This window comes from Quercus robur, chromosome 6, assembly GCF_932294415.1.
Source record: "Quercus robur chromosome 6, dhQueRobu3.1, whole genome shotgun sequence".
Classification (NCBI taxonomy): Eukaryota; Viridiplantae; Streptophyta; class Magnoliopsida; order Fagales; family Fagaceae; genus Quercus; species Quercus robur.
In genome coordinates this window covers 2,484,629-2,512,566 of record NC_065539.1, presented here as the reverse complement: position 1 = coordinate 2,512,566, position 27,938 = coordinate 2,484,629, and the positions used below count along the sequence as shown (strand labels likewise).

The window sequence follows — 27,938 nt, the reverse complement described above, 5'->3', positions numbered from 1 at the left end:
TTATAATGATTGTAAATAAAATGCAAATTTTATCCAAATATAAAATACGCAATTTAAGTAATTAGAAATAAAATGAGAGTTTTATTTTATTTATGGGGGGTAAAATAGTTAGGAATTTTAGGGATCAACAAATAATTTTCTAATGCAACTATTAAAATGCTTCTAGGCATTAATTCTAAATGTAAAATTTATATATATAATTGATAGAAAATTATATTTATTTATATAGATTAAATGAGTTCATGTATAGACCGATCAACATGTATTGTGGCAAATAATCAAATGAGTCATTATATATTGATCACGGGATATTGGGATAAGCAACTAACACAAATTTTATCGTAATTATTAATTGTGTCAAAACCCAAAAAAAAAAAAATATATATATATATATATATATAGATCATGTCATATTTGTATGGTATTTGCAAGTCCTAGGCCGCCGTAAATCCTACATCTTAAGCCAACCTTTGGTAACTCATGCATGCTCGTAGTCATGAGATCATGGGACGGTAAAAGCAATATAAAATGAAATCATGGAATGGTTGGAACTTGGAGAGAAACCGGTATTGGCACATCCTTGGTGGTACTTGCATCACTTCACATGATATTTGCGTGAAAAGCAATGACACTTCAACAAAAGTGATTTGTCCATAATATCGAAGCTCGATAGTATACATGGCAGTATTAACCTTATCATTACTTAGTGAGAGATTGACTAGTCTACATCTTAGAATTTAGAATTTAGGGTTCAATTGGTACATATGTTTAAACAATGGTTTTCAATTTTTTTTAAATATGTAATATTATTTAAAAATTGAAAACATGTTTGATATTAAGTATAATGAATCCTCATTTTCATGATTCGATTCCACTTTTACCTCAATTTATCACGAGAAAATTGCAGAAATAATGAAATGAAATCGGACCTACTGGCCCGTCTCGCAGCGTCCTTAACCACTCGCCCGCCTCACCTACCCCCACATCTCCCTTTCTCTGTTTCTCTCTTTCTTCTTCAACAAAATCCAAACGCACTCACAATGTCACACCTACACTCAACCATAATCAACACTTCTCTCTCCGTCTCTGTCTCTCTTTTCCCACCAAACTCTAACCCGTACCCGAACTCCAACCCGAACCCGAATACTCCATGGCTACCACCGCTAACCCGTTCGCTATTTCTCTCTCCTCCAACCCAACATCTCTTCGTAAAACCAACAACTCCTCCGATTCCTTTCTCCGCGTTCAGAGTCCTAACTCGGTCTCGCTCCGCTCTTCCTTCGTTTCCCCGAGTTCGATCGAGTTGAATTTGAATCGGGGAGTGAGCACGGTGTCGAGCGCGAGTCGAGTCAGGTCGAGGATTTGCGCGAGTTCGGCTCCGGTAATGGAATCGGCGGCTAAAACTGATTCTAATGCCCCGACTATCGTGGACGTGGATTTGGGCAACCGGAGCTACCCGATTTACATCGGATCCGGACTCCTCGATCAACCTCACCTTCTCCAGAAGTAAACTTCAGTCAAATTTTACTCTTTTTCATTTTTATTCGTTTCGTTTTGATTTTGCATGTGAATTTTTTTTAACCCTTAGCTCTCTAATTTTGAATAATCTTTTATTTGCTAGCTTTGTTCAAAACTTGGTTCGGTTTCTGTAAATTAGTGACCAAAATGTTTCATATCATGGATTGAATTATTATTAGATTTCTTAGACACTAAGAGTGAATAATGTAGCATAGGTTAAAATTTAAAACTTTTGGCACATGAGACTCAAAATTCAGATTTGATTTCTTAGTATTTATCTATGAAGCACGAACACGGACACGACTACATGACAATTCTAGAGAAATTAGGATAATATAGGCAATTTTATTTATTTATAGGCATATTTCATGTTTATTTATAAGTTTTCAAAATAAACAACCTAGGATGCACCGACACGGTACGATATGACAACATGATTAATTTTTGAAAAATTGTAACATGATACGACAAATAGGACACCAATATGACACGGGTATTGCACCCCAAATGAAGTGTTTGTGCATCCTTGATAACAACTATCAAAATATTTAAAAACATATCTAAGATTGAAGGAATTATTTTCAAAATAAAGTTTTTTTTTTTTTTCTCCCTACAGAATGAGAATACACATTCAGAGTTTTTCAAGTTTCTGTGCTTCTTAGGTATATATAGACGTGCTTGTGGTTATCTTTATCAGATTGGTCAATAATAAGTTGATTCTTATGTGGTAGGCATGTTCATGGGAAGAGAGTACTTGTGGTCACTAATAGCACAGTTGCACCACTCTACCTGGATAAAGTTGTTGAAGCTTTAACTAAGGGGAACCCTAATGTTTCTGTGGAGAGTGTGATTTTACCAGATGGTGAGAAGTACAAAGACATGGTGGGTATCTTTTAAGGTTTAAAATTAACCTTTTTGTGTTTGAGGTATAATTAACTTTGCATTAAAAGTAAGTGCGTGTTTGATCCGATAGGATACACTTGTGAAAGTCTTTGACAAGGCCATTGAGTCGCGGTTGGATAGGCGTTGTACATTTGTTGCCCTAGGAGGTGGTGTGATTGGCGACATGTGTGGCTATGCTGCTGCCTCTTTCCTCCGTGGCGTTAATTTCATTCAGATTCCTACAACAGTGATGGCACAGGTCTGCTAATTTATTTAAAATTCATTACACACGTATGACAATGTTTCTCATTCCTAACTTTTATTTGATTATTTCTCTGTTCAGTCCACTTATTTGGACTTAACCCCTCACACCCCCCCCCCCCCCCCCCCCCCCCCACACACACACATTCCTTTGATGTTTTGATTTTTTTTCCAGGTGGATTCCTCTGTTGGGGGCAAAACTGGGATAAACCACCGCCTTGGGAAGAACTTGATTGGTGCTTTTTACCAACCTCAATGTGTACTTATAGACACAGACACATTAAACACATTGCCGGATAGGGAATTGGGATCAGGGCTTGCAGAGGTTATAAAGTATGGGCTTATAAGGGATGCTGAATTTTTTGAGTGGCAGGAGAAGAATATGGAGGCATTAATGGCTAGGTATAAAAACCATAGAAGAAATTTTTTTTGAGTAAATTTCCAACCTAGTGCACTGCATTGACTTGTTGATTATTTTCATGAAAATGAAGATGAAACATATCTTGGGACACGGAACATTTATATAAATTGTTATAAATATTGGTTTTTTTTTGGGCCTTTTAGAATATTTATCAAAAACTTCCACATCTAAATGTAGCTTTATAGCACCTTTTGGCTTATTACGTCTTTTCTCTGTGTATTACTGGCTATTTTTATATACTTGGCCATGCTAACTCAGTCATGCAATTATTATGTTTTTTTTTACTCAATTTGGATGGAACATCATGCATGAGTATAATTGGTTGGTCCATTGCAGGGATCCAAGTGCACTCACTTATGCTATAAAGCGATCATGTGAAAACAAGGCTGAGGTTGTGTCCTTGGATGAGAAGGAAGGTGGACTGAGGGCAACACTGAACTTGGGTCATACATTTGGCCACGTGAGTTTTGAGTTTATGCAGTTAATTTCATTCATTATAGCTTGGATAACTGCAAATTTTGTGCTTTGCAAATCTTGTGTAGGTGAAGTGATTTTTCTAATTGATGGTTTATGGCAACATTTAAATCCTACTAAATATGAGTTATGCAACTGCAATTCACTGGAGTGAACATGAAGAAGTATGAAACATAAAGTGGTATATATTTTGTAGTGGATTTATATCAAGTCTGACCTCTTAGAAGCTCTCTTGAGTATTCCATGCTTTATTAGGATCCATGGCTCTAAAGTTAGTTCTTGTTTTAGGTCAATACTTCTGTACTCTGTTGGTGCAGTTTCCTGAATCAGTAGAACTTGATGCACTAGTGCAAAGCATGTATTTGTTGGTTATTAGTTGGTTCAGTTCGCCTTTGCCTCATGCTCTCAATATGATCCATCCTAACCATTGTAGGTAGCAAATTTGTCCAGCAACTTTACCTGTAATCAATCTGATCTTAATGGCATTGCTGCCAAAGAAAAAATAAATAAAAGACCTTAGAGGAAATGCCCATGATACAGTATGTTTAAATATGATGGGTTTTGGCTTGGACGGAACAAATGTCTTCCATGACTGAGCCGCTATCTTAGTTAACCCCTCCTCACCCACGCCCCTGCAACCCCCACCCCCCCCCCCCCCCCCCCCAAAAAAAAAAAAAAAAAAGATTTGTTAGTGAAAAGATAGATGGAGTTAATGTTCATTCGACCGACGTTTATATGAACTTTCTAGAGTATGATTTTAAATCTTTCTCAATATCAAATTAATGATGATAATCTTTTTAACATTTACCTCTGTCCTGTTATTGATGTTTCATAAGTTAATTACTATTTATTTTCTACTTTTGTCCATGTCAGTTTTTCTGGATGATGCTGGCTCAATTATTTATCCTGGGCAAGTAGAGTGAATGGTTCTCAGTTATTATAGATATATGTGGTTAGGCTATTGTTTCTTGTGCTAATTATTGACCATAATTTATGTTGCATACTTGCTTAGGTGAAATCTTATCTAAGAGGTGTTTTTGTTATTATTTCTTTAGTAGTTTGTATTAACCTTTGCTTGGAGTCATCCAACTGACATGCCAGGGTTGCCCTCATGGTAGACTGTCTCTGCTTTGTGTAATTTGTGTAAATGTACAACTATTGTTAAGATGTGAATTCCAGCATATAAAGTTTATCATTTTACTTTAAAGTTTGAAGTTTGAACACAAAAAATTATTTTCTATTTTAAATTGTTTGAAATTTATATTTAATCGTACTGTTATAAAGGGGCTCATTATTGGATTCTTCAATTTCCCTGCCAGAAATAGCCCCTTTTGATTAACTCCTCCTTATATTGTGGCATGTCTTTTCAGGCAATAGAAACTTCATTTGGCTATGGGCAATGGCTCCATGGAGAAGCTGTTGCAGTTGGCATGGTATTGCTATTTAGCCTCTTTTCTTACCAGGCATTCCTCTTTCGTATGTGTCACCATTATGTTAAAGGAGGTTGTGTGGCAATTTTCAGGTCATGGCTGTTGACATGTCACATCGCCTTGGTTGGATTGATGATTCTATTGTGAAGCGAGTTCACAACATTCTGCAACGGGCTAAGTTGCCTACTACCCCTCCTGAAATGATGACGGTGGAGATGTTCAAGTCTGTTATGGCTGTAAGATACTGAGGCTGCCATTATACATTGAAGTTCAAACATTTTTTTTCACTCATCCTTAATGTCTCTGTATTCTTCTGGTTGGCAGGTTGATAAGAAGGTAGCTGATGGACTACTAAGGCTCATCCTTCTAAAAGGTCCTCTAGGCAATTGTGTTTTTACAGGTGATTATGATAGAAAGGCCCTGGATGAAACACTCCGTGCATTTGTTAAGTCCTGATTTGAGATCTGAAGCTGACATTTCTCCACAGCGTGCAAATTTTGTACCACATCTCTCTCATTGTGTATTATGTCTATTGTTTTCCATGTACTTCGGATGACTTGACCCTTGGTCTACCTAAATTCTGTTGGCAAGTGCTCTTACCAAGCTGTAATTTTAAAAATTGTAGCATGCTCAATAATTCATCCCTAGGTATTTATATAATTTTTTTTATGTAGTTTTCTGATTTACGCCTTTCATGTCACAGTTTCAATTCTAGTTATCTTGTCCAGCATTTGTTTCTGATGGTGAGCATGAAATTGATATGAAAAACTCATGGCTATAAATTAGATTGTTTTCCTTAGTAGATATGATGGACTTGAATGCAATTTTCAAGGTTTCAAGTTATTTTCAGGGTAACTTGCTTTTAGTATATCAATGGGATATGTCCGTGCGTAAGGTGTAATCATGTGACTTGATTGAATTTCACTACAAGTTGATAGCAAGTTAGCAACCAGTTATTGGATAAGCAAGAGAGGTAAGTTTGAAGGTTAATAGACGTGAAAGAAAAAAGGAATTTCCCGTTTCTGGTTATGGTTATGGTATTTTTTATCAAATCATTTGGGTTGGTTCTACACTTCTAATTCTAACATCAAGACATATACCCATGACATATACCCAAAATGATAGTTTGGTAGAATTAACTAAAAAGATAGAAATTTTAAATACACCTTTAGATATAGACAAGAAAAAAAAGACAACAATTTTAAATACTATTGCGTCATCAGATAATGAGAAAACTAACAGACATATTAGAAATACTATTTGTCATAAATGTAAAGAATATGGTCATACTAAAAACCAATGTGTTAATTGTTAGACAAATCACTAAATTAGAATTTGTGAAAGATGTAATAAATGAATTAATGAAAATGTTTAACGTTAAATAGAAAGAGATAAATCAAGTTAAGGAAAAAACAAAACTAAAATCAACCAACCCACTTAAAGACAATAAAAGGAAAAGAAAACAGAAAGACATAATAATGAAATTGATAGATAATCTACCTAATCACCTAAAAGACCAAAAAAAAAAAAAAAAAACTATTTACTAAAATTGAAAGATTCTATAGACATACCTATTGCTTGTATTAAATGTAAAAAATATGAACACTATGTTACGAAATGTGAAAAGACAGAAAAAGCTAAAAGAGAAAAAGACAAGAAAGAAACAAGATGGAGTAAATACAAAACCAGTAACTCTACAAGACTTAATGACAAAAGTAAAAATAGTAAAACAAGAAATAAAAGAGGATAATTCCACAGATATAACTGAACAAAATATTTTAGAAATAATAAATTTAAAAGAATTTTCTAAACCTATGATAGAACCCCCTTCTTTAGAGAAAGATGTTTCAGACAACAAATGACAGAATTTCTTGAGTTTAATTGATAGAGTAATTTTTCAAAAATGGCATACAGAAATCACTTTAGTAATTAATAAAGAGTTTTCATTGATAGAAGTTGCTTTAATAGACTCAGGCACTAATATGAACTGTATACAAGAAGGATTAATACCTTAAAAGTATTATGAAAAATCATCCGAAAGATTAACTCAAGCTAATGGAGAAAAGTTGATAATTAATTACAAAATACCTAATGTCCAAATATGTAATGATGGGATATGCTTTGAAACTGTTTTTGTTTTAATTAAAGACCTTTCTACTATAATTATTCTAGGAAATCCCTTTATGGCTTTACTTTACCCCTTTCTAACGACAGACGAAGGAATTAAAACCAATGTGTTAGGAAAAGACATACTTTTTAAATTCATTCTACCACCTATCCCGAAAGAAATCTATTCACTCAATAACATTTCCATAATAAGGGATATTGATAAAGAAAGAATTGACAAGAAAAATAGACATTTGGAATCTTTAAAGTCATAAATAATATACAAAAGAATTGCTGATCAATTAATAGACCTCATACTGAATCATAAAATATAATTATTCAGACAACAGATTGAAGCATAAATTTGTTCTAATCTCCCTACTGCTTTTTGGCACAGGCATTGACACATAGTACAACTACCTTATGAAAAAGATTTTAATGAAAGACAGATACTTACTAAAGTAGACCAATACAAATGAATAATGAATTATTAGATCACTGTAAGAAAGAGATTGAAGATCTTTTAAATAAAGGGTTGATCAGAAAAAGCAAGTCTCCATGGAGCTGTGCTGGTTTTTATGTTAATAAATAGGCAGAATTGGAACGAGGAGTTCCAAGATTAGTTATAAATTATAAACCTTTAAATACAGCATTACAATGGATAAGATATCCCATCCCTAATAAGAAAGACTTACTTGATAGACTTCATGAAGCAACCATATTTTCTAAGTTTGATATGAAAAGTGGATTTTGGCAGATTTAGGTAGATGAGAAAGACAAATACAAAACTGCGTTTACGGTTCCTTTTGGTCATTTTGAATGAAATGTCATGGCTTTTGGTTTAAAAAATGCACCCAGTGAATTTCAAAATATAATGAATGACATATTTACACCTTTCACAGATTTTTCAATTGTTTATATAGATGATGTCTTAATTTTTTCCAAATCCATCGATGACCATTGCACATTTAGATATATTTGTCAAAATAATCAAACAAAGTAGATTGGTTGTCTCAGCCACTAAAATAAATTTTTTTTAGGACAAAATCCAATTTTTAGGTCATAATATTTATAAGGGAACCTTAAGCCCCATTGACAGAGCCATTCAATTTGCAAATAAATTCCTAGATGAAATAAAAGATAAAAATCAGTTACAAAGATTTCTTGGCAGTCTAAATTATGTTTCAGATTACTTTCAAGGATTAAGAAAGATATGCAGACCCTTGTATAAAAGGCTAGAAAAGAATCCTCCTCCATGGACAGACAGATATACTATGATAATCAGATAGATTAAAAAATATGTTAAGCAACTCCCCTGTATTGTTATTCCTTCTCTCGATACTTTTAAAATTGTCGAAACAGATGCTTTTGACATAGGTTATGGTGGAATTCTAAAACAGATAGCAAAAAATGATGCCAAAGAATAGATTATTAGATTCCATTCTAGCTCCTGATCAACTGCCCAGCAAAATTACAACACTATTAAGAAAGAAATTTTATCTATTATATTATGTGTTTCAAAATTTCAAAATGATCTCTTTAATCAAAAATTTTTAATTCGAGTTGATTGTAAAAGTGCTGAAGAAGTTTTATAGAAAGATGTTCAAAATCTTATTTCCAAACAGAGTTTTGCTAGATGGCAAGCTATTTTAAGTGTTTTTTACTTTGATATTGAATATATTAAAGGAGAAACTAATTTGATTCCTGATTTCCTAACTCGTGAATTTCTACAAGGAAGATGAGTTCCCTTGCAGATAAGAGCAAATCCTCAAAATCTAGAACCAAATAGTCTTATGCTGCTCCTCCGATTCCTCCCCCTAGCAAATTTCTCCCTTGTCCCTCTTTCACCTCACCTACTTTCTCTTCAAATAGACCCCAGGAAATATCCTTATTAACTGGTTGCTGTTGACACCCTATTTTGCAACCCGTATTTAACCTTACATGGAGGGTAAAAGGGTAATTTCATATTGGAAATATGCATCTTGATTCTGGTCATTAGATCATTAATCTCATTTTACCAAAATGATCTTGATGTTGTAACGATCAAATCGACTAGTCATGAGCCTTAATCGGACCATTAGATTGAAAGTTATCATCAAATCAAGTTTTAATGACTAAGATGCACTATCACAAATTGAGTCCGACTATATGTGATTATGAACAATTGATTTCAATTGGTTATAAGTATAATCAGTTTGAGATCGATGATGTGTCATAATTTAATTGGTTAGGACTACATTTTATGGTAGGGTTGCACACACCTAATTAATTAGATAGTTAAACATTAATTATTCAATGAGTAATTTGTGAAATTATCTTTTAATTATAGTAAATTTGGAAACGATTAAGTCTGAAATGGGAGTGATTGGAGTCATTTAATGTTAATTGGGAGTTAATTTGGGACCTATTAATGTTAATTGTGCTGAAACCATTTTTTAACAAATGACCTCTGCTCATCATTTCATCGATATCTCTCAGAATATTTTGAATCTGTGAATGAAGTTAATTTTTCCAGAAACTAGACATCCGGGGCTTCAATTTGAGTACAAGAATAAGACAATTCCAATCAGAATTGAGGCAGTTATGATTTTTCAAAATTGGCTCTACAGGCTATTACAACAGCTACGGGAAAACCGAACTTTGCTTGCTTTTCACTCTCATCAATCTCCACATTTAATGTACCAGATTTCTTCAAAGGCTAAAATGAGGTTGTAAGAACCAAGTGCAAGACTTCTGGACCTTAGGTCACTTGGGCTCACAATTTATTTGTAGTGGGTTTAAGTATTTCCTACAATAGGTCGTTCTCGGCAGAGAGACTCAAAGTAACGCCCAGTTAGTACCCTCTCCTTGACTGTTTTCCCTCAATTTTTCTGAACCCCTTCTTCTCCCAACTTTCTTCTATTTATAGCCAAGGTTAGTGGGGAGATCATGATTACAGTCACCGTTAGTGCTACTGAAGGTCCAGTATTATCTGGTTAAAGTGGTTGTTTAGGTGAAAGGGCGGTGCAGCATTTATGATCTTGGAACTTGGTTCCATTTTCACCGATTATGTTCGGCAACTCACGTTCCCTTGCATATCATGACCTTCCCGGATATGACTCATGCGCTCTACCGGGAAAGATTAACCGGTCAACCCCGGGAACTTAATACCCAAAACTTGTTTTTACTCTAAGGCAGTTTCAAGAAGGGCATAAGGTAACTGGAACTTTCTGCTGGGCCTGCACCCAAGGCCGGTATGGGTTTGGGCCCGGGGCCTAGATGGGTCTGGGCCCAAGGCCAGTATGGGCTTTGGAAGCTCGGTGCCGTACAATAGCCCCCCCTTGATTCATACTCGGCCGCCGAGGAGAATCAAGAAGCTGCCTGGGCCTTTTGACCTCGGGAATCTTCTAGTCTGGGACTTCTGGCTGTCACTTCTCATTAATATTCATCTCAAAAGACGCGCCGTTTCGCGGCGCCAGGCGCAGTCGTCATTATTGCCTGACGGTTCGTGAACCGAAGCGGCGCGCAAATCGGTTACGCTTGGCATTTGTTGGGTCGCTCGTAGGCTGTGCCCATTTATTGCTTGATTAAGCGTTTCTTCTTTCGTTCCAATTTGTTGAATGAAATTATCTTTGTTTTGTGTTTTGCTTGAATTATACCAGTGCTATGGCCGCTTAATAGAATGGTACCCCCGAAAACCTGTTGTGCGGCGCTGTGGGAAATTTGAGAGCGCTATTGGACTTAGTTTTTGCAAAAAGGGTTAGGTTTTTATCAGGATTTGGTTTAACCGAGAATTGTGCTTTCGTCCTTATAGATTTGATTGTAAGGTTCTCACCTGCTCGGTGACATTGATCGAGCCGAGGGTCAGGTTTCTGTCCTTAGGATTTATTCATAAGGTTTTCACCTGCTCGGCGATATTGATCGAGCCGAGGGTCAGGTTTCTGTCCTTAGGATTTATTTGTAAGGTTTTCACCTGCTCGGCGATATTGATCGAGCCGAGGGTCAGGTTTCTGTCCTTAGGATTTATTTGTAAGGTTTTCACCTGCTCGGCGATATTGATCGAGCCGAGGGTCAGGTTTCTGTCCTTAGGATTTATTCGTAAGGTTTTCACCTGCTCGGCGATATTGATCGAGCCGAGGGTCAGGTTTCTGTCCTTAGGATTTATTCGTAAGGTTTTCACCTGCTCGGCGATATTGATTGAGCCGAGGGTCAGGTTTCCGTCCTTAGGCTTTATTGGCGATTCTCTTGGCGTGGTTACAGGGTCAGAAAACAGCACAGACAAAAAAGTTCATCATGCTCTTAATCTTAATAGAATACAAGTTTTGGCTTACATCGATGGTTACGCGTAGAATTTCTTCAGGTTGTTGGCGTTCCATGGTCGGGGGAGCGGCCTCTCGTCCAGGTCCTCCAAGTAGTAGGCCCCTGCACCTGCGACGGCTGTGACTCTGTATGGTCCCTCCCAACTCTGAGCAAGCTTCCCTGCAGCCATGTCCCGCATGTTCCCCACTACCCTTCTTAACACTAATTCCCCGGCACTGAATTCCCTGGTCTTTACATTTCGGTTGTACCTTTGCGCCAGCTTCTGCTGATACTCGGCAAGACGTACGGTCGCGGCCTCCTTGCATTCTTCTAGCCAATCCAAATGCTCCATCATAAGGTCGGCGTTCTGTACGGGGTCAAACCCGGCGACCCGTGCACTGCATAAGCTCACCTCGGTTGGTATCACTGCTTCTGCTCCGTATGCCAGAGAAAATGGGGTTTCCCCCGTGGATCTCCTGGGGGTCGTGCGGTAGGCCCATAATACACTGGGTAGTTCTTCTGCCCATCTTCCTTTCGCTCCATCCAACCTTCTCTTGAACCCGTTCAAAATAGTCTTGTTTACTGCTTCAGCTTGGCCGTTGCTCTGGGGGTATGCCGGGGTTGAATACTTGTTCTTGATGCCGAGCTCGCTGCAAAAAGTCCGAAAAGCGTTGCTGTCGAACTGTAGCCCGTTGTCTGTCACTAGTGAATTCGGCACCCCAAACCTTGTAACTATGTTTTTCCACACAAATTTTTTCACGTCAGTATCCCAGATATTGGCCAAGGCTTCAGCTTCAGCCCACTTTGTGAAGTAATCCACAGCCACCAGTACAAAACGGCGGTTCCCAGTTGCTCGGGGGAATGGCCCGAGGATGTCAAGCCCCCATTGTGCAAATGGCCACGGGCTGTTGACAGGATTTAGATGTCTTGCCGGCTGATGGATCATTGGGGCGTGCTTTTGACATTGTTCGCAACTCCAAACGTATTCGGCGGTGTCCTTCTGCATCTGTGGCCACCAAAACCCCTGCGTCATTGCTCTGTGTGCTAAAGATCGTCCCCCAGCATGCCCGCCGCATACTCCTTCATGCAGCTCGGTTAGAAGCTCCTTGACTCTTTCAGGATGCAGGCACAAGAGGTAAGGGCCCGCGAAGGACCTTCTGTACAACTTTCGGTCCGAAGACAACCAGTACCTGGGAGCCATTCGTCGAATCTTGTTGGCCTCGGCCTCATCCTCTGGAACTTTATCTTCGGAAAGAAAGTCTATGATCGGGTTCATCCAGCATGGTCCGGCCACCACCACCTGTGCAACCTCTACTCCGGCCTGGTCGAGAGCAGTCTTCACACAGATGCTTGGCTCCCTTACAAGTTCAATTGTGATAAGCCTCGGGGTGTCCCCGGTAGCCGATGAGGCTAACGTGGCAAGGGAGTCAGCATGCCTGTTTTGTGACCGGGCTACCTGGGATATCTTTACCGTTCCAAACTGACCGATAATTTGCTTTGCCGTACTTAGATAAGCTTTCATTCGGGGATCTCGAGCCTCGAAGTCCCCAGTGACCTGATAAACAACTAGCCGAGAGTCCGAGTAGATTTCCACGTCCTTGGTGCCCAGATGCAATACTGCCCTCAGTCCGGCCAACAGGGCTTCATATTCAGCTTCGTTGTTCGAGGCTTTGAACCCCAATCTGAAGGAGTGTTCCAGTCGCATACCTTCAGGGGTGACTATGACAATACCAGCCCCGGCCCCCATAGCATTTGACGCGCCGTCCACAAATAACTTCCACGGGCGAATTTCCGCACTACAGATTACCTTGCCTTCATTCTTAGGTGTAAATTCCGCGATGAAATCAGCGAGAACCTGCCCTTTCACCGAGCTTCTAGGTCGGTATCTTATGTCAAACGATCCCAACCGAGTCCCCCATTTAGCAATCCGTCCTGTGAAATCGGATCTCTTCAACAGTGACTGCAATGGATACTCGGTGAGGACGAACACTGTGTGTGCCTGGAAGTAGTGTGGTAACTTCCTCGTGGCGTGTACCAAGGCCAAAACCAACTTTTCAAGAGGCAGGTACCTTGTCTCGGCATCGACCAAGGTCTTGCTCACGTAATACACCGGCATTTGCACTCCCCGGTCCCTTAGTAACACAGCACTTACGGCATGATTGGTGACTGCAAGGTACATAAACAGATCCTCCCCGGGTTCCGGGGCCGTCAACCTCGGCGCCTTCGCTAAATATTCCTTTAGTTCTCGAAAAGCTTCATCGCAACTGTCGTCCCACTGAAACCCCTTCCACTTCTTCAGAAGTTGATAGAATGGCTGGCAGTGATCGGCAAACTTGGAGATGAATCGGTTCAGGGCGGCCAACATCCCGGTGAGCACTTGCACCTCCTTAGGATTGCTCGGTGGTTTGAGGCGATTGACGGCCTCTATTTGGTCGGGGTTAGCCTCTATTCCCCGAGTGGAGATCAGATAACCCAGGAACTTGCCAGCCCCCACTCCGAAAGTGCACTTTTCGGCATTGAGGCGCAGCCTGTGTCGCCGTAGTATCTCGAATACTCCCCGAAGGTCTTCAGTATGCAGCGACTCTTTTCTGCTTTTTACTACCATGTCGTCGATATAAACTTCAACCGTGCACCCAATTTTTTCCCGGAACATCCTTGTCATCATACGTTGGTAGGTGGCCCCGGCATTCTTCAATCCGAACGGCATGACCTCGTAGTGATAGTTTGCATTCGGGGATATAAATGCTGTCTTCTCTCGGTCCTCGGGCGCCAAGGAAATCTGGTGGTAGCCTTGGAAGGCGTCCAGGAAACTCATTCTCGGGTGCCCGTACGTGGCATCCACTAGCTGATCAATCTTGGGCATCGGGAATGGATCCTTGGGACACGCTCTGTTTAAATCGGTGAAGTCCACGCAAACTCTCCATTTACCGCTCTTCTTCTTTACTACGACAGTGTTTGCTAGCCATCTCGGGAAGAATATTTCTTTTATGACCCCGACTTCCTTCAGTCGCTGGACCTCCAGGTTTACTGCATCGACGTGTTCCTTTGATGCTCTTCTCGGCTTCTGCTTTTTCGGGGGAAACGATGGGTCCACATTGAGTTTGTGAACAATGAACTCGGGGTCTACACCGGGCACTTCATACGGGTTCCACGCGAAGACATCTATGTTCTGCAATAGGAACAACAACATCTCTACCCTTTCCCGGTCATTCATGCTTGTACCTATCTGGAAGTATTTGTCACTATCTGGGAGAATTCTTACCTTCAGCACCTCCTCGGCAACGTCCGCCCCATTTTCCTGGGGTATCTGTAATTGCTATGCAGTCTCTTTCTCGGCGTGCTCAGCTTGGCCGAGCTGTTGCTTTTCCCACTGGACCGCGGCTACGAGGCATTGCTTCGCCACCTGTTGATTCCCCCTTACCTCCACAACTCCGTACTCAGTAGGAAATTTCACTTTCACGTGAAGGGTGGACGGAACAGCCCCCATGGGGTGAATCCACGGTCTCCCCAGGATTGCGGTGTAAGGTGCGTATGATCGGACTACTATGAACGTAACTACAACTTCCTTGCCCTTCATGTCCACTGGGAGAGAGATTTGCCCCTCGGGAATCACAATTCTCTCGTCAAACGAGACCAATGGCATGTTATACTTCGCCAAATCCTGGGTTTTTAACCCGAGCCCTTCGAAGAGGTCCGGGTACATAACGTCAGCCCCACTACCCTGATCAATCATCACCCTCTTCACCAAGAATCCGCCTATCCGGGCTGTCACCACCAAAGCGTCGTCGTGAGGTTGGATGGTTCCTTCGAAATCATCTTCTCCGAACGAAATGTCTAGCCGTCCAACTTTCTTTTGCCTCTTGGATGATTCTCCTTATCCTCCAGCCGTTTCTGCCTTCTCTCCCTCCACGTCGATCCCCGAGAAGATCCTGCGGAATTGCTCGGAACGTGCCCTCCTGAACGCTCCTCAGACATCTCCCTTGCTGGAGTCTCTCTCAAACCACAGCTTCGTAGGAGAGCCCCACGGTGGGCGCCAATTGTAAGAACCAAGTGCAAGACTTCTGGACCTTAGGTCACTTGGACTCACAATTTATTTGTAGTGGGTTTAAGTATTTCCTACAATGGGTCGTTCTCGGCAGAGAGACTCAAAGTAACGCCCAGTTAGTACCCTCTCCTTGACTGTTTTCCCTCAATTTTTCTGAACCCCTTCTTCTCCCAACTTTCTTCTATTTATAGCCAAGGTTAGTGGGGAGATCATGATTACAGTCACCGTTAGTGCTACTGAAGGTCCAATATTATCTGGTTAAAGTGGTTGTTTAGGTGAAAGGGCGGTGCAGCATTTATGATCTTGGAACTTGGTTCCATTTTCACCGATTATGTTCGGCAACTCACGTTCCCTTGCATATCATGACCTTCCCGGATATGACTCATGCGCTCTACCGGGAAAGATTAACCGGTCAACCCCGGGAACTTAATACCCAAAACTTGTTTTTACTCTAAGGCAGTTTCAAGAAGGGCATAAGGTAATTGGAACTTTCTGCTGGGCCTGCGCCCAAGGCCGGTATGGGTTTGGGCCCGGGGCCTAGATGGGTCTGGGCCCAAGGCCAGTATGGGCTTTGGAAGCTCGGTGCCGTACAGAGGTCTAGGTTCATGATTCTTTGTCAACCCTCATTAAATGGTATTCCATTCATATTTCCTCCACCACTACTATATAAATCCTCCCTCTCCTTCATTTCGAAAGACACAAAAAACCCCCTCTCTCTTCTCTTCTCTTGAGTTCCAGTGAAGTTGAGTAGTCTTGTCATATCTTGATCTTCCTGAGACTCAACGTATTGAGTGAGACTCCCTTTCCCTCTCCTAGATCTTCTTTTCCTTCACCCTTAGAACCTCCATCAAGAGTTCCTTCCTCCACCATATGGATCTTGCATGAAGGTATAATCTTCTTCTCTAACTGTTTGTTTATATTACCATGATGAGAATTTAAGATTAAAGTATGATAATTCCCTTGAATATGTTTGAATGTTCTTAATTATTCTTATGTGTTCTTCACATGTTCTTGGTTGTTCTTCACATGTTCATGCATATCACTAGATTTAATCTTAAATCCACATCAAAAATATGAAAAACATGTTTGTTTAATAATTCTTTTAAAACCTCGAATCTAGGTTATCACCATCCACACACATTCACTAGAATTTATTTTTTCAATCCAAACGCAATGCTTAATAAATTGAATTAGGGTTTATCACATGCACACACACATTAAATTCAACATGCAAATTAATTGATAACAAATTGGATGATGTGATATGAATGTTGGCCACCATAGTCTAGAAGACCGGTTTCACCGGGCAAGGTGGGTGCCTAACACCTACCCACCTTGTAACATAGCCTCTGAGCTTATATCAAGGGTTAGTAGATCAAATACTTATCCATGTAATTTTTTATTTTTAGATTGTAACTAGGAAACGAAACCATGTACTTTATCTTAAATTGTATCTAGGACCAAAGCCATGTAATTTTTCTATGATCAATGTAAGTTCAATTTCAAATTAATAAAATGAGGAATTTTTCAATTATGATTTTCTTATTTTTCCAATAATTAAATAAGTGGCGACTCCATTGTAAAACCCTTAATTTAAAGGGAAAAATATAACTAGTCGAACCTCCATTTTGAGAGGCAATAACACAACTCCACCCATTCACATAAGTTTGGCCCAACACATCATAAAAACGGGCCGAGGGCGCAGTCTCTCATAATTGCCCAAACCCCTTTGAACCACTCTCCCCAAGCCCCACTCCAACAACCAAACAAGTATATGTCTCGCCCTCAACTCCTCCTCTAAAAAAACCATTTAACATAGTTGCATCCTCTTTTCTCCCTTTAGCCTCTCCCTCTAACCAACCAAAGTACAGATCCTCCACCTCTCAAGAAGCCCAAGCCCCAAAAGAAGACCACAATATTGAACTCCTAAAAGATTCCTGGAATTTCATTCTATGGATTGAACCAGAATTCCAGTACATAACAGATTCCCTCACCCTAGTCAGACAGCTCATGCCCCCAGGATGGGAACACCCTAAGACAGAAACTTTAAAGACCCAAAAATTTTATGAGTTTATATTAGTAGATATAGACTCAATTCTAGTAACACATATGTCATGTTCCCAAGAACCAAAGAGAGTTGGCTATTCTAAGGTAGTCATAAAACAGATCCTCACCCCCTCCCAATGGAACGCAGCACCCTGGATTACTAGAAACTTTTCTCAACCCCTTGACCCTCAATTTTATAATTATTATGACTATGTAGAAGCTTGGAATAGATTCCTTCTATTCCAAAATAGCATTTACAGACATACTTGGTTTTTCCGTTTTGATATGTATAGAAAGAAATACATGATGGTCCCAAAAATGGTTCATTGACTAATGGAATTCCCATGGTCCTGAAACTATGATTCTCGCTCTTGATCTCTTAAAAGTATATGAGACTTTCAAAAAAGAACCAGATATAACGCATCTTAAGAATTTCCCAAATCTGTTGCAATTTTATTACAGGTTTCCAAATCTCCCATGGATTATTAGATGGGAATACGAGATAGAAAGACATCCCCAGTATCCTTTTCTCATGCTCACCAAAAAGTTTAAATTAAAATGTTAGAATAAATTTAATTTTGATCATATTTGCCAAGAATTACAGAAAAAATCTTCCCCCTCCCAAACAAAGAGTTCTAATTTCCTTCTAGAAAATAGTCAAGTCCAGTGCCAATTTGCCTCCGTCTCAGACATAAGACAGCTTAAGAAGCAACTGCTTGAAGCTGCATCACAAATTTCAGATAATGAAGATGACACAATAATGGAATCTTTCTCCCCAAACTACAGGACTCACCAGAAGCATTCCAAGATTCTCAAGATCCCTATGACATATGATAGATCACTATGATACTATAGCTCCCAGAAAGATCAGACACGGATTAGTATTCAGACAGATCTAGACAAATCCAGATAGATCCACGCAGTCCAAATAGAGACAGGCAGATTAAAGGTAACTTTATGACAGATTACTGTTCATACGAGCATGCGTACCCTAACAGATTCCTTGACAGACTATTGTTCATGAATAGTAAAAGTTATTTCTATAAGGTTCCACAAGTTTCCATCGACAGACTAACTTGAGTTCACTTTACTTAACTTAGATTACTTTTGAGAATTTACCATGATTTATTTAATCTATAAAAGACAGACTCCGAAGACAGAAGACATGTGCAATTTTAAGGTTCAAAATAGAGGTTCAAAGTTTAGGTCCAAGATAGCTCTCTCTCTCTCCCTTAGAAAGACTCTTGTAATCCTTCCTCTCTTGTAATCCTGTAACCCTTCCCTTCAAACAGGATCTTGTAACCTTTCAGTTTCAAAGACAAATTTTACTTTGTAATCTTGTAACTCTTCAGACAGAGTTTTATTTTCAAAGCTTGTATCAAAGACAGACATTTTCAGTTTTAATCAAAGACAGAAGTTTTTATTCAAGTAAGATTTTACTAGTTTCTGTTTTCATATTCCATACTTCATTTTAACTTATTTTGAATATATCTATTTTGTTGTTTTCTTCTTTATCATCTATTTTATCATTGTTTATGCTTCCATATTACCAAGCGTCATCTCTAAAATGCATTTTCTCCACCCTTAAGACATTCTCTCTATTTTTTAGGCCATTAACTTTTTCAAATTGTCCTTCCAAAATACTTTTACAATAAATTCTAAGTACTACATTGTTTTAGCTAGTACTAGTTGGCAAAAAAGTAATTAATTTCAGTAGTTGATTCAATTAGATTTAATAAAAACTAATCACCTAAGATTTGTTGTGAAAATATTATGAATGTAACAGTACTTCTCTACAAAAATTGTCATGTTAAATATGACTACTTAAAGATAAAACTTATTGAAACAAACGTCAAAAAAAAAAAAAAAATACCAAAGTTACAAATTTTTTTACAAACTACTGATATTATAAGTAGTTATTAGTAAATAAAAAAATGATGTTAGTGATAAGCCTAGATGAAAATCAAGTACAAATTTATCATAACAACAATATCAAATATGTTGCCTCTTTGGCGTTAGAAGGGGATATAAATAGTTTTCTCAAATAGAAAAAAGAAAAAAAGAAGAAGAAGGGGGTATAAATATTATCTAAAAAATCTGAATAGAAGGTATTCATTCCTATTGGACTCAAAGATTCATATCTAATATATTTATTTTATTAAAATTGTAAATCTAATTTGTAGGGACGCATTTGGATCTTAGGTCCAAGATATGATTGGATCCAAGCCCAATAAGCCCAATACAATGAATTTGTAGATAATGGGTTGGAAAACAAGGTTCTAATGAATAGGACAACAGTTATAATAGAGTTTAAAGGATAATCAAACAGAAATGGACTGGATTTCTCAAAGTAAATTGGTCATTGGCACAATCCGAGGAGGTATGTTCTAGTATATATTGATTGGAAATAGTTACAAATATGGTTCAAGTTGCTATAGTGCTTTTTCCTACAATTTTTCGATCCCTTCTCCATGGAGGGTCTCTTACATTATATAGTTCCTTTTTTGATGATCTTGACCTTACACTTGTTGATCATTTAAGCCACTACTTGAGTGCTTGTCCCATCGGACACCCCCTCAAGCCTTCTGTTAATTGAGATAGCAAAGGCAGCACTGTTTCAGGGGTCTTCTCCACATTAATGCAGCTAGAAAGTTAGCTGCAAAGCATTCAATGCAATGGTAGCAGTTTTCCCTTAGATATTTCTAAGTTCCTATCCCTCTTGTACATTCGTGATGAACGTCCCTATCACTAAAACTCCCTGAAAGTTCACCTTGAACATTATGATATACATTTGACATGTGCTTAGCTTATACGAGGATATATTCCTCATTGGCTTACCTTCCCATTAGTAACCTACTCATGGGACTTTGAACTTAAATCATCCACTACTATTTATTCATCCTCGAATCACCCCATGTTCTCGGACAAGGTTCAAGGCCCAATATATAATTTGAGCCTTTATCCGTACACAATTAAACATAAAAATAGAATTTGCCAAAACACAAATTCCAATTTTTATTATTGTTGTAAGTCTATGGCTCATGTTCCTACCAAAATAATATTGATAATAACTTATTAAAAAAAAGGCTATAACTATTATAAATCTTGGTATAAAAAACTCATAAACTGAGAGTTTGAATTAATCTATAAGTGTTAGGGTATTACAAATTTTACTACATTAACTTAAAAATTGATTTGTCACTATCACAAAGAGGCAATTCAAATATTGAATTACGAGGTGGTTGAAGCCTACTAATTACATTCATTGTCACATTAGTTTATAAGTTTTATGCAATAAAATTTATAGTACTTTTAGTTTTTATAAAACTTATAGTACTTTTAGCATTTTGTTAAATATTTTTAATGACATATAAGTTTGTAAGACCTATGTAGTAATATTTGTAATATTCCTAATATCACTCATGAATGTACTAAAGATTAAATCATACTTGACTGAAGCTAAAAGTTTACCATACAAAGATTATTGTATTTATCTCAAAAAGGTATATGGTAAATATATCTATATTTTTGTTAAATATTTTTTTAAAGGTAAATGTAATATACCCGTTTTATACACATACTTTTCTTTTTTCCATTTCTTTATTTTTATGCCAAACTTTTCAAATGTATTTTCTTCAAAATTTCAAATTATATATGTATACTTACCGTATTAAATGTATACTGATATTTACTAACTATGCTTGGTAGGATCTCCGTGATTCACAATTTCATTGCCACCCGTGGTATCATTTTTCATTCATTTATATATGAGGTCTCTATAATTCTTAATCATCTTTATATTTAATAAAGAAATAATATAATTTAATAATAAATTTGTCAAAAAAAAACATTAATTTAATAGAAAATTATTGACATGTGTCCATTTTAAGATATGAAATTATTGACGTGGCTTAAAATTATTTAATATATTACATTACTCCTGTAAACAAAAGCACAAGACAAAACACAAGATTGACATATATTCATTTATATTCATTTTAAGACACATATTACTATCATGTTCTCTCCGATGCTCAAAAGCATCATAGAAAAGTCAAACCCTGTATATATTCTCCAACAAATTTCTTTGTACATTGCATGATTTATGATTGATTAATATTGTAAAAGCATTTGTAAAAGAGTTTTAGCTCAGAGTAAGTCCACTTATTTGTTGCCCTGATGTTGTTCCCTTGGTACTTAAAAAAAGAAAAAAAAGAAAAAAGAAAAAAAAAAAAGAGATTTTCCCTTTAGTATGGTTGTTCTTACTGTCTGTAATCTATCTCGAGAAATTATTAGATACTTTTGGAGTACAATGATGTGGTTGCTCCTTACTCTCATATTCAACGTGAATCTCACAAATTAAATTTACTTTGTTGTAAGATGAAGGAACACTACACCATCATTAATCTGAGAGTATTTATTAATTGTTTTTAATCTGTCTCACACGCATTCACACGTTTGAGCAAACTCACATAAACTTTAGGGGCAAAAGAATACTGGTTGGAATTAAATGCTGACCCAGTCACTAACCATAATTCGAAAATGGTGGGTGAATTTTCTCTCCAAGTGTTAAAATTCATACTCTTTCTCTTTCTTACTACAAAATGAAATTTTAGGGCCTATTTGGTAGGAGAATTTTTGTTTTTGTTTTCAAAATAGTATGAAAACAATTTTCAAAAAATTGAAATTGAAACTAGTTTTCATATAATAATTTTTTACATTATCTGTGTTTGGCTTCCATTTTTAAGAACAATTTTCAAAATACTGAAAAAAAAAATTTGGAAAACCATTTCTATTTTTGAGATTTCTTTAAAAACTTTTTTTTTTTTTTTAAAGTAATCTATAGATTACTTTTTTTTTTTTTTGGATAATGATAAGGTAATAAAGCTCATGTACCTTTTTTTAAAAATTATTATAATGATAAGTTTCAAATTTGAAGTATGGAAATTTTTTTGTGATAAAGATAAGCTCCTTAATTTAAAAAGATAGAAGAGTTTAGACAAATTTATGGGGTCCACCATTTTGAGTGTTTTCAATTTATTTACAATTATGTCATTAAAAGCATTTTCTATATCTTGAAAGTTCTCTTAAGCCGTTTTCAAAATCCTATTTTGAATAAGAAAAATAGGATACGATTTTTTAAAAACTATATTTAGAGAATATCAACCAAACAATAAATTCAAGTATGGAGTCCACCATTTATGAATTGCAAAACAAAAAACTATATTTAAATACCCTTACCAATCCGTCCTTAAATTCAACAATTCCATTTTTTAAAACTAAATAACAGAATCAGGAACAGGAAATCCACATTTCTCTTGGATATGGCCAAAATAATACTAATAATAATACCAAGAAAAGATAAATATTATCAAAGTTGTTAGAATATCATTTCATAAGTTATTTTCACTCGAAATCTATAGTCTATCTAGAAATAGATTAACTCCCAACTATTTATCTCTTGCAGACTATCACTTTTATTTTATTATATTTAATCTTTTATATAAGAGACTATCACTTTTATAATCATGTTGTCTTTTCCGAATTTTATTTTAAAATTAAAAGAATCTCTTATCACAATAGTAATCATCTTAAAATTTTAAAAATCACTTATCACAATTTTAATCATCATAACGAAATCAACAAAAAAAAAAAAAAAAAAAAAATCTAATCGTCATAACAACCAATGTTCAAGATACACATTTACTAAAAGTAGTACAAATGTCGTGCTAAAAAAACACAAAAGAACTAAACTAGAGAATCATATTCCTAAATTATAATTATCACAAAAATAGTATATATATATATATATATATATTTCTAAGTTTTTTATAGGATCACATGAAAGTTTAGGTTATAAAAAACTTAAAAGAAATATTTTTTTTTTTTTTTTTTAAGAATAAAAAAGGAGCAGTACTTGATGAGTTGATGTAACATTCTAATGTTCAAATAAATTCATGGATTTCATGGGGTCTATGTCCTGGATTGAACCCAATCTCTATTTGGGTTGGATACAAACTTGAAATTGGAAACCCCAAGTAGAGAAAAAGATGGTAATTTTTTTTTTTTTTTTTTTTTTTGAGATAGAAAAGATGGTAAAATTTAAATGTATTGGATGGATATATGCGCGTCTGTTTCGGTTTAAAAGTTGCTTATTTTCCGTAACTTATATGGATAATGCAAAATAAAAAGATAAAAATGAACTTTTTTTTTTTTAACTACCATTTAAATTATTTTAAAAAAATACAATAGATAATTAAAGCAAAAAAGTTTGCTTTTGTAATTTGGTACCAAACTCACAAGCTCCCCCCAAACAAGCACAAACGCGTTAAATTAAAACGGGAAAAAAAAGAAAGAAAGAAAAAAAAGATAAAAAAGAAAAAAAGAAAAAAAAAAAAGAGAGAAAAGTGAAAACAAAAACGGAGAAGGCGTTTGTTGGCGAAAGATTGGTTCGCTCAACGAACGCTTCAACGGCATTAATTCCCGGCCATTAAGGGTTTGTTTGTTTTTTTGTTTTTGTTTTTTTCTCTCTCTGTTTCTGTTTCTGTTCTGTCTCTGTGTCTGTGTCTTTGATCTCTCTCTAGCTTCTTCAACCCAAAAAGAAAAAAGAAAAAAAAAAAGAAAAAGAAATCCTACATTCCCTTTCTCTAGGGTTAGGTCTTAGATTTCACAACCTTTATTGTAGTTTTTTTCACAAATTCTATTTCTTTTTTACATTTCTAAAATAGAATTTTTGTTTTTTTGAAAAAAAAAATTTCTGGGTTTTCTTTATTTTTCCATACAGATATGTGACTGAACAAGGAGGAGGAGGAGGAGAGGTTGAAGTTTGAAGGTGGGTTTGTGTGATTAGGACCTCAGGTGAAAGATCTGGGGCTCGAATTTATTTACAATTACAGCAATAATTTGTAACAACAATAAAGAATAATTAGAGAACAAAAAAAAAAAATATGAGCGCTTCGAGGTTTATTAAATGCGTGACGGTGGGTGATGGAGCTGTGGGTAAAACTTGCTTGTTGATTTCCTATACCAGCAACACTTTCCCTACGGTTAGTCCTTTTCTTTTAAAAATTTCTGCATTTTTTGTGTTCATTTTGTGATTGATAATGTTTTCTTTTCTGGGTTTTGTTTACCATTCTGGAAAATGTGATCACAGAAAAGTTTTGATTGGTTTATATTTTTGAAAATTTGGTTCAAAATGAGAGCTTGGGTTTTTGTATTATTAATCTTCAGCTGAATTAGGTGATGGCATTGAAAAGATTGGCATGCTTGTTGTCTGATTTTTGTGATGATAAATGCAAGAATCATGTGTGTTTTTTTTCGAGGTTAAATTACTCAAAGATGGTTGTTTTTTGTTTTGTATGGCTTGTGAGTTTGAAGGGTAAATGAATTTTTTTCAAAATTTGGCTTACATGGTTTTGATCTGGGTTTAGAATTTATGTTGATGTCATGGTTAGTTTATCGTGGAGGATTAATAATGGGAAGCAAGATGATCTCTCTGGTTTTTATGATTAAGAATATTTGGAATCTATGTATCCATTCAAATGATACAAGGAAGAAGATTTTAAAATTTTGATATATTTTTTCCTGGTTTAGTGTTCTCCTGCCAAACAAACTGAAGGACATCTGCGATCCCATTTTGATGAATGCTGATGTTGTTTCTTGCGCATTTTAAAAGTTCTCTAAGATGATTGTATAGAATGTGGTACCCATAATCAGTTTCTTCTTGCATTTTGTGCGGAACAGGATTATGTGCCAACTGTTTTCGACAATTTCAGCGCTAATGTGGTTGTCAATGGGAGCACTGTTAACCTGGGTTTGTGGGATACTGCCGGTAGGTTATCAAAGTCACCTGTTTTCTTTCTATAAGTAGCTCTATCATAGATCTTTTTTGTTTTCTTTTGTCCTTATTTTTACTGGGTCTGAATTTATTATTTCAGGACAAGAGGACTATAACAGATTACGACCTTTAAGTTATCGTGGAGCAGATGTTTTCATACTGGCCTTCTCTCTCATTAGCAAGGCCAGTTATGAAAATGTTTCCAAGAAGGTGAGGATTTTGTTGGACTACATGATATGCTGGCTCTTCTTCTTTTTTCAAGGAAAGAAATGCCACTTCCAATGTATAATTTATAATTTGTTGAGGAACTGTGCATATATTTCCCTTTCTTGCAGTGGATTCCAGAGTTGAAGCATTATGCACCTGGTGTTCCTATAGTTCTTGTTGGAACAAAGCTTGGTAAGATTTTTCTTTCATCTAATGTGATTGATATAACCATATTAAGCCAATGAGCTCTAGCTCCAATGGCACTTGCTTTTTCCATAATAACAGGATGGTATTGGTGGGTGAGGTTCATGGGTTCAAGACCCACTCTGTGTGTGTAACTTACCAATAAATAAATAAATAATTGATATAACTGTATCAACTGCTGTACCCTGCTCATGCAATCTCTTCTAAGATATTTGTTTACCTATTTGTCAGTTTTTAGTTTAACTCACCGCTGTCGTTAAATATCGCTGGTGTGATTTTGATCTATCATAAACCTAAGTAGGACTGTTAGTAGTTTTAGTGATTAGGTATGCAATTTTTTTAATAAATGATTAATGGGTTATTCTATGATGGGATTTAGCTATGATATAAAATTGCTAATCTTATTGTACTTGTTTGATCATTTAACAATGCCTTGATTTTTTAATAATGCTTTTTACAATTGAGAATATTTCCTTACTGTTTTGTAACTTCTTATGAGCCAGATCTTCGGGATGATAAGCAGTTCTTTATTGACCATCCTGGTGCTGTGCCAATTACTACTGCTCAGGTAAAGACTATTACTTCATATCTTCTGACAGATTGCTCAATTGTTGTCTTCAGTTCATTCCCACAAAATTCTGTTCTTTTTTGTTTCTAAATTGTTAAAATCATTTTTCTATTTCAAGGGAGAGGAGCTGAGGAAGCTGATTGGTGCACCTGCTTATATCGAGTGCAGTTCAAAAACACAGCAGGCATAATTTTTTTTATTTTATAACAATTTGATTTTCTTTTGTACGATGTCAAAGGCCTTTATTCATTTGTGGACTTGTACTGCAGAATGTGAAGGGAGTCTTTGATGCTGCCATTAGAGTTGTTCTTCAGCCACCCAAGCAGAAGAAAAAGAAAAGCAAAGCACAGAAGGCTTGCGCTATCTTGTGATTGCATAGTTGTAAAGAGATAAACAGCTATCTGTTTTACCTTTCTTCTCCCTCTCTGTTTCTCTTCCCTTTGCTCTTGAAGAAGCTTCGGGTCCTGAGATATTTAACAAACAATACTTGGATCTCTAGAATTATCAGGTCGCTTGGTGTTGCTCCCTTGGAATTGTTTTGATCTCTAATTGTTGAATCGCATTACATGGTTGCCCACCTTTACTTAATTACCGGTTTTGATTTGTTTTATGTATTAATAGACTGGATTGCCCCAGTTAGGAAAACAACCTTGCTTTGCATGAGCACAGTTATATTTATTACTTAGTATTTTGCTTAAATACTTTCTATTTGTGTGATTCATGCAGCCCGTGTATCTTTTTTAACAACATTCTAGTTTCTGGTGCAAATTATGGATTTCCTAAAATTATTCAATTATCTGTGATGTGATCATTTTTGTCAAGCCTTATCAAATGCCTGGCTCTGGAATAAAACTGCTCCCCAAATGGGATTAAAGCTTATAATAAAAGGCTTAAGAATCAGGCTTTCTTTTAAGTTAGGTTAATCACCAGAGGATTTTCCTTTTACTTCAGGAAGGCCTTTGCCAATCAGCTAAATGGTCATTTAAAATGTAAGCTTTTCTTGGATTCTCTGCAGCCTCTAGCAGTGAGTTCTTAGATTCTTCAATGCAATGTGAACCTGTAAGAGAGGGTCAGCGTGGTAGATGAACTTTCTCTTACGAGAACTTAGCATATAGCATCCGCAAATGGATTCTAAAGAGAATGAACTACTGAATGCATAACGTTATTTTCTTCTTACCTTGTTATCTTGTCTCATCCGGTGAATTATTTGCCTTGATTCTACATGATAAAAGAACTGCTTAGACGCTCCCACTAATAAAAGAAGTTTAGTCGAAGTCCCTAGTACCGAGGCAAACCGACTAAAGCAAGTTTGGTTTTACTTTACTGACCAACAAAGAGTTTAATTTAATTCAGACCCTGTTTAATAATTACACTTCTTTTTGATAAATGAGATGAGATGAACTACTACCTCATTACGTGAGCCATGAAGTTCAAAAACAAACTTTAATTTATAACTTTGCTAGTCTAGCATTACCAATGGTGGGTTAGTTCGCTGATAAAATAAGCTGAGTTTGTCTGTGTCAAAATAAAAGGCTTCCGTAGGGCCAGTTTGAATTGGGAAAGAAGACGGAAAAATCTGATTGTAATTGAAATGAAATATTGGGAGCTTGAACAGGACATCACCAGCTCGAGAGCATTATATTTACTAATACTCATGTCCA

The 27,938-nt window shown here is 36.6% G+C and overlaps 2 protein-coding genes across 2 annotated transcripts; both read left to right on the top strand.

Annotated features, from left to right (window-relative positions):
- Nucleotides 1-1,018: 1,018 nt before the first annotated feature.
- LOC126690571 (3-dehydroquinate synthase, chloroplastic) lies at nucleotides 1,019-5,672 on the top strand. The gene is made up of 8 exons (XM_050385773.1): nucleotides 1,019-1,506; nucleotides 2,250-2,400; nucleotides 2,492-2,659; nucleotides 2,837-3,063; nucleotides 3,419-3,542; nucleotides 4,927-4,989; nucleotides 5,079-5,222; nucleotides 5,311-5,672. Exons 1-8 carry the CDS (start codon nucleotides 1,151-1,153, stop codon nucleotides 5,440-5,442), a joined length of 1,365 nt encoding a protein of 454 aa, XP_050241730.1. The 5' UTR covers nucleotides 1,019-1,150; the 3' UTR covers nucleotides 5,443-5,672.
- An 18,130-nt stretch (nucleotides 5,673-23,802) lies between these two features.
- Nucleotides 23,803-26,976, top strand: LOC126690573 (rac-like GTP-binding protein ARAC1). The gene is made up of 8 exons (XM_050385775.1): nucleotides 23,803-23,957; nucleotides 24,246-24,507; nucleotides 25,205-25,292; nucleotides 25,399-25,508; nucleotides 25,634-25,697; nucleotides 26,213-26,277; nucleotides 26,396-26,461; nucleotides 26,547-26,976. The coding sequence occupies exons 2-8, from the start codon at nucleotides 24,409-24,411 to the stop codon at nucleotides 26,646-26,648; spliced, it is 594 nt and encodes a 197-aa protein (XP_050241732.1). The 5' UTR covers nucleotides 23,803-23,957; nucleotides 24,246-24,408; the 3' UTR covers nucleotides 26,649-26,976.
- Nucleotides 26,977-27,938: the final 962 nt, after the last annotated feature.